The sequence below is a fragment of the Pituophis catenifer genome, unplaced genomic scaffold (assembly GCF_029215685.1).
Source record: "Pituophis catenifer annectens isolate HBS135680 unplaced genomic scaffold, rPitCat1.0.hap2 SCAF_3, whole genome shotgun sequence".
In the NCBI taxonomy this organism is placed as follows: Eukaryota; Metazoa; Chordata; class Lepidosauria; order Squamata; family Colubridae; genus Pituophis; species Pituophis catenifer.
Genome location: NW_027256883.1, coordinates 33,251,295 through 33,257,966, shown reverse-complemented (window position 1 = coordinate 33,257,966; position 6,672 = coordinate 33,251,295). Strand labels below are relative to the sequence as shown.

At 43.6% G+C, this 6,672-nt stretch overlaps 1 protein-coding gene across 1 annotated transcript; it reads right to left on the bottom strand.

Annotated features, from left to right (window-relative positions):
* Nucleotides 1-930: 930 nt before the first annotated feature.
* On the bottom strand, nucleotides 931-6,052 carry HEY1 (hes related family bHLH transcription factor with YRPW motif 1). Its single transcript, XM_070942180.1, has 5 exons — nucleotides 5,964-6,052; nucleotides 4,728-4,803; nucleotides 4,528-4,611; nucleotides 4,345-4,426; nucleotides 931-1,514 (listed from the first exon to the last, which is right to left on the bottom strand). Exons 1-5 carry the CDS (start codon nucleotides 6,050-6,052, stop codon nucleotides 931-933), a joined length of 915 nt encoding a protein of 304 aa, XP_070798281.1.
* Between the last annotated feature and the right edge of the window lie 620 nt (nucleotides 6,053-6,672).

The following is a 6,672-nucleotide window of genomic DNA, read 5'->3' as shown; positions in this document are numbered from 1 at the left end:
TATCTCATTAAGATATTTTCATACATAAATGGGAAATAGGACTTAGGTAATGCAGCACCAGCAAGTCTCTTTCTCAAAAACCCAGAATGAAAAAAAACCTTTAATGTTAGAAACATTCTGTTTATAAAAATTAGGAAAACAATTGTGATGGCTTCAAATTAAATTAGTGATCTTAATTCCAACTGGGATCGCTGAATAAAAGGCACACCAAATACAATGGAAAATAAATTATTTGAAGTTAGGCAGCAAATCTGATTCATTTAATGGCCTTAACTACAGAAGCAGAAAATGGGAAGAAGATAAAAACTTCAATCTATAAACTTTTTGTGACCCTTGCAATAGTTTGTTCCCATGAAAAGTAGAATAATTCAGCACAAAAAAGCCCAAAGCATGGGTTATACTGAGAAATAAAACAAGCCAACAATATATGTATTTTGGAATCAGTACAGTGGTTTCATCTGATTTGTCAATGGTTTTGTTCGGAAATATAAGAGTTAGAACGCGACTAACAAAATATTTTGTTTTCAAAACATCTCAGAACTACTATCAAACAATGCAGAGCAACAGGTGTGTTGAAGTCCTGACACAGAAAAATAATATATAATATAGACAGAAATCCTAGTTGCTTTAAACCAGTGTTTTCAGACAAATGGGATCATTTGAAAACATGACTAACATCATACAGTAGTCAGCGTAATTCATTAAAATTAATATCTATTATAATTCAAAGATATAGATAAGCCTCTGCATTCAGTCTGCCCTAATAAATGATGAGGAAGGGAAAAAGAGAAACTCTTTTTGTATATATCCTGTTAAAACTGAAACTGTACCTTTTACACCAAACTGTTAAAAGTGTTCAAACTGAAGTTGGAAGCTCCACAGTTCAGATAGATATTTACAGTCCCATACACACATACATAACTCTGGTTCTTAAAAGGCTCCAATCTCAGTCCCCCATGGTCTGTAGGGTTTGCCCAGACTGGCTGACTGTGCTGAGGCAGGTGGGCTGAGAGCATTAGGAGACAATAGGTGGAACGAACCAAAGGAAAAGGGGAATGCAGATAAGGAGGCCATGGAAGAAAGCAAGGGAGGGGAGAGTTTAGAAGCAGAAGTGACCACAGGGAGCACCGGTCCGATGGCACCATTAGGGGGCAGTCTCAAGGAAGAGGACTCAGCATGGGGAGGCACATTTCTGCTCTGGTGATGGCCTTCTGAAGAAGCCGCTGCACCATTTGAAGTGGTACGCCCATTCTGAGGCAGCAATAAAGGATGGGAGATGTGAGGGTGATGTCCAAAAGCACCGCCCCAAGGAATCTGTCCAAGACCACTGTGTGAGGTATTGGCTGCTTCCCGCTGAGAGGCATAATTATTCAGGTGAGACACAAGGCGGACACGAAGAGGATCAGAGCTGTCCAGCCCCTCTATAATGCTAAGATAGCGGGCTACTTCAGCCAAGCACTCACGAAAACCTAGGCTCCGGTAGTCCATCGCAAGAGCATGGGCGTCAAAATAGCCTAGAAGAAAGGATTAAAGAGGAGGTCATTAGAAGGGGGTTCCCGTCCATTGGCTGGGTTCACAGCTAACATTGTCCTGTGCTTTTGTTTTAACTACAGATCGATTAATAAGCTGCATAAGCTCCCATATTGTATTATGCCCAAACCTTAACACATCACATTCATTTTAGGGCAATGTATGCATAGGATCATTTGTCTCTTGAACTTGGGTGGGTTGCCCCCGGTTCGGACCGGTTCTATAGAACCAGTAGTAAAACCGATGGGAGGCTCCGCTCACCGACCCCGACGTCATCAGAACACTTCTGCACATAAGCTTCTGCACATGCACAGAAGAGCGTGTGTGTACAAGTGAGCGAAGCAAGCATGCCTGGCCCCTTTGCGAACCGGTAGTAAAGGTAGGTAGAACCCACCCCGGCTCTTGAACATTCACTTCATTCAAATAACAATAGCTTTCCCTAAATAAAATACCATTAAAAATCAGAATAAAATTGTAGGAACTACTGCCCATCCAAATAAATGAGTCCTGAAACTGCATCCATATGTGCTGCATAATAAATATGTTTTAGCAATTATAGCAATTTACATGCTGCACATGTGCCTAGAATATAACAACCATAGGTAAAGATAGAAAAGAAAAATATGCCCCACTTCGAACTATAGAACGTGTCTTCTGAACTATGGATCTCCTCTGTCTCTTCTCTGTATTTCCTACTCTTAACCCCAAACCCAATTTAAATGTCCACAGACACAAACTCATTAGCAGAACAGATCTTAACTTATTATAGAGTTGAGTGGAAGATGATAGTGTTTGATTCCTTTACAGGAATACTGTGAATATTATTGTGATTAAAAAATGGCACATGATCCTTTTTTAAAAAAAAAACCATCCTGTAATTTAGTGCATTTTTAATAAGCTACATAACAAAGCTAAGAAGAGAAGTTGTTAGGGCTTAAAATTTTCCAGTTGTGATGATGATATTCAAGGTAGGAATTTAATCTGTATCTTAATGCAGTTCCACGCTTCTGCCAGAAAAAAAGGCCATTGATCCTAATAAATCTTTCGTCCAAGTAAGTGAACCTTGAATGACATGCATTTTTACTATCCATGTTTACTCAGAAATGAGTAAACCCAACATGGGTTCACCCAGCACGCTAACTGTTTAATTAATCATTGTTTGCTGAATTATCCCTATCCCTTGGGTTCACACAACACAAAGGCCCATAATCTCTAAGAAGTCACAATATACAGTTCAATTCCAGCCTCACTCTGATAAAAAGGCCTCAAGTAACTGCAATTTTATCTTCAGAAAATCACAATGAACTGGTTACAGTATTATCACAATATAATTAACAAACATTTGTTGTCAGCAAAAAAATGCAATCACTACTTATAATCCACAATCTAAAGCCTCAAATAAATTGGATTACAATTTCCATGCTCTAACCAGTATGGAAATTTTAGTCCTACATTTCTGGATGTTGCCAAATGAGAGACTCTCATCTGAACACTCTGAAGCAACAACTCTGATTTTTAATAAGAGTATTCTCCAGTTAATAGGATGCAAATTACAGCCTATAAATTGCACTACTGTGTACCAGCTTATTACAAGGATGCATCAGTAAACAGTACATTATTGTTAAGAAATTACACCACTTTCTTGTATCCATGCTCTTCTATGATTTGTTACTACAAATCTATTATATCTGTATCCTGCTGGGGGGGATTTCTTTGACCCGTTAAGAAACTTTGACCCGTTAAGGATAAAACTATAGCAGTTATCAGTAGAGATAACTTAAAATATAGGCATCTAGTACAAGCCACAAAAATGACAAAATGTGTATTTGAAACATATATATATATATATATATATATATAGTCCCATTTTTAAAAAAAATTGATTTATATGCCACCCTTCTCCGGAGACTCAGGGCGGCTTACAATGCGTTAAGCAATAGCCTTCATACTTTTGTATATTTATACAAAGTCAGTTTATTGCCCCCATAATCTGGGTCCTCATTTAACCTACTTTTGAAAGGATGGAAGGCTGAGTCAACCTTGGGCCTGGTGAGATTTGAACTTGCAGTAATTGCAGGCAGCAGATGTAAGTGGATGTTAATAATAGTGCTTTAGTCTGCTGAGCCACCAGAGCCCATTCTATATAAAGAGACATACTTTCAATTTAGTGTGTGTGTGTGATTTCTCCTTTCCTACCATCTAATAACCTATTTGTACCAAAGGCACTTTATGTAAATTTATATATATAAATTTATATATGCCTCTTTATATAGAATGGGACTTACAGCCACTGAATAGCATGAATATTTCACTTGTTAACACTGCATATGTTTCTGTTGAGACTCTCATCACATTATGCTAAAGTAGCCCTATTGTACTGTGCAATTCAGTACTAAGTAACCATACTATAAAATGCTCCAATATGGTTTCTTATTTTCAAGTTTCCAACCATTAATGTTCCTTTCAAGGAAGATTCCATTCCGTTTTCATTTTCCACTACTGAAATTTTTGCATTCTCCCCACCCACCAAAGCAGCCTCCATCCTCACCAGCCTCTTTTGGGAGTTCTCCCACCAACCTCTTTCCATACAAAAGGTATTGTACTTCTGAAAAATCTTTTGAGCTCCCACAATCACAATAGTGTTGCTTAAACAATATCAGGGATACCCTTGGGAGAACACTGCTACTTTCTCAGTCTCAGCTTCCAGCTAATCCTGTTGATCTGCAGTTCCTATAATTAACCGCCAAGGCAGCCTTTCAATGCTAACACACACACACACACACACACACACACACACACACACACAAATCTTACCTTTCCCTCCTGCTGTGTGCAACATTTTCAGATGATCTACTGTCATCTGCAAGATTTCAGCTTTCTCCAATTTGGCTGAGCCCTAAGAAAGCAAAGACGAATGTCAGTGCAAAGGCTCCAGCCAAGCACAAAGAGAACCAGAGAATAAGACTAAATTGCAGCACTGAACTCCCCCAAACTTACCTGCTTTTCAAAAGCACTAGGAACCAGCCTCCTTAACTCAGATAGGCTATTGTTGATCCGATCACGGCGACGCTTCTCAATAATCTGAAAGGAAAGGATGTTTTTTTTTCCTCCCAGAAGCAATACTGGGCAGTGTGGGAATTGGGGGGGAGGAAGTTTTCACATATCAGAGCAATTCATGGGGTGGGGGGAAAACTTACGCCTCTACGTCTTTTTCTTGCCAAGATCTGGGAAGTGGTGTTTGGTGACATTGAACCGGGAGCTGAGCTCAAATTTCTAAAAACAGCAAGAAGGAAGAAGTCAATACAGCTCCAAAACAGAAAATGGGACACAATCCCTATCCCTACGAATTACTACGCCAGACCCACGTGTAGGTGTGCAAAAGGTTGCAGAATAAATGCTAATGTTATTTCCAGGTAACTCTGATGCCCAACACCATCCGTTTCTTCCTGCTTTGAGAGCCAAGATCTGCTTTCCAGTATGTATAACACATACCATATAATCCAGCATGTATTAGTCAGCAGTTAGTCTTGGAAAAAGCTGTTAAAAGCCAGAAAGGCTGCCTCAAGCATGTGCAGAGTGCTCTTTCTTGGCCATCACTTCTCAGTAAAACTGGATGCCCAGGCTGCTCTGTTTCTCACTTTAGATCAGTGTTTCTCAACCTTGGAAGCTTGAAGATGGGTGGACTTCAACTCCCAGAATCCCCCAGCCAGCGCTGCTGGCTGGGGGATTCTGGGAGTTGAAGTCCACCCATCTTCAAGCTACCAAGGTTGAGAAACACTGCTTTAGATACTAAAGCGTCCCTCGCTTTAGATCAGTGGTTCTCAACCTGTGGGTCGGGACCCCTTTGGGGGTCGAATGACCCTTTCACAGGGGTCGCCTAAGACCATCGGAAAACACATATTTTCAATGGTCTTAGGAATAATTTTATGGTTGGGGGTCACCACAACATGAGGAACTGTATTAAAGGGTCGCAGCATTAGGAAGGTTGAGAACCACTGCTTTAGATGTTAAACTTCATTCAGAAATAAATCTCACTCAATCCTGTAGAGTGCTAGCCGGCTTTCTAGTGAGTAGGGGTACCCGATTCGAAACGATTGATTCGGACGTGAGTTTCGCTGGGTTCAAGGCATATTGCTGAGCACATTGTAAGCCGCCCTGAGTCTCCGGAGAAGGGCGGCATATAAATCAAATTAAAAAAAAAAAAAAAAGGCAAGTGGGCATAACTTTAGTTTTACAAGCAGAGCGAGGGAGGCTCTTCCGCATGCCTACATGGGTACACGGTGTTGCCTACCCGGAGCCGGGATGACACGCAGCACCTACGCCACCCTGGAGCTGATGCCTCGGCGGCGGCAAGTCGAAGACCCAGGGAGCCACCCTGCCTACTACCTGCCTGCCTACCTACGCGTGCGACCGATTTTTCCCGGCGCCCTCACCCGTTCTCGTCCGCGCTCTCCTTCTCCACTTCGATGGGTTCGTCCAGCTCGCTGTCGGAGGAGCTGTAGTCCGGGTGTGTCCGCTTCATGCTGCCGGACCCTCCCGAAGATTCCAGTCCAAACGGAAAGATTGGGACCGGGGAAGAGTTCCGCTTCCCGTCCGTGTGAATGAGCGAGTGGGTGGCGGTTCCCTGGTGCCAGCTCAGTGCGCTCCTTGCAGCCGCCACCGCGCTCCCTCCGGCTCCGTCTCCCCCATCCCGTTCCCACGCTTCGCCTCTTACCCGAGGGAGGGGTGGGCAGTCAGAGAGGCGCGCCAGGCGCTCCCGGCCGCTTACGACTTCTGTGTAGCCATTCGCTCTCCCGCCTCCTCTGATTGGTTAAAGCCTTGCCGGGGCCGGCCAATCCCCGCCGACCCGAAAGTCACTCAGTGACACGCCCTCTCTTACTCCTGATTCCGATTGGCTGACAAGGCTTCGGATTGGCTCCACGGCCCAGTTCGCAGCCCGCCGTTCTTCCTTCTCCCCTCCCCCCTCCTACCCACCCCCCCGCTCTCTTGTGTACCCGCCGCCTCTCCTTTCTGCAATTGGCTGGGCCGGAGGCCAGTTGGGCGCTTGCAGAGCCACACGCGTGGCTGGGCGGCCGTGGGAAAGTTGCTCTGTACCCGGCTGGCGGCCAAGCGGGGCTGGCGGCGGCGACGGCGCTGAGCGGG

What these genes read in the sequence shown, in the direction of transcription:
- HEY1 (XM_070942180.1), bottom strand. Translation starts at nt 6,052, where the DNA reads ATGAAGCGGACACACCCGGACTACAGCTCCTCCGACAGCGAGCTGGAC. An exon ending in GAGAGCGCGGACGAGAACGG is followed by an intron (nt 4,804 to 5,963) that starts GTGAGGGCGCCG and finishes TGCTGTTTTTAG; the next exon opens with AAATTTGAGCTCAGCTCCCG. An exon ending in CAAGAAAAAGACGTAGAGGC is followed by an intron (nt 4,612 to 4,727) that starts GTAAGTTTTCCC and finishes CTTTCCTTTCAG; the next exon opens with ATTATTGAGAAGCGTCGCCG.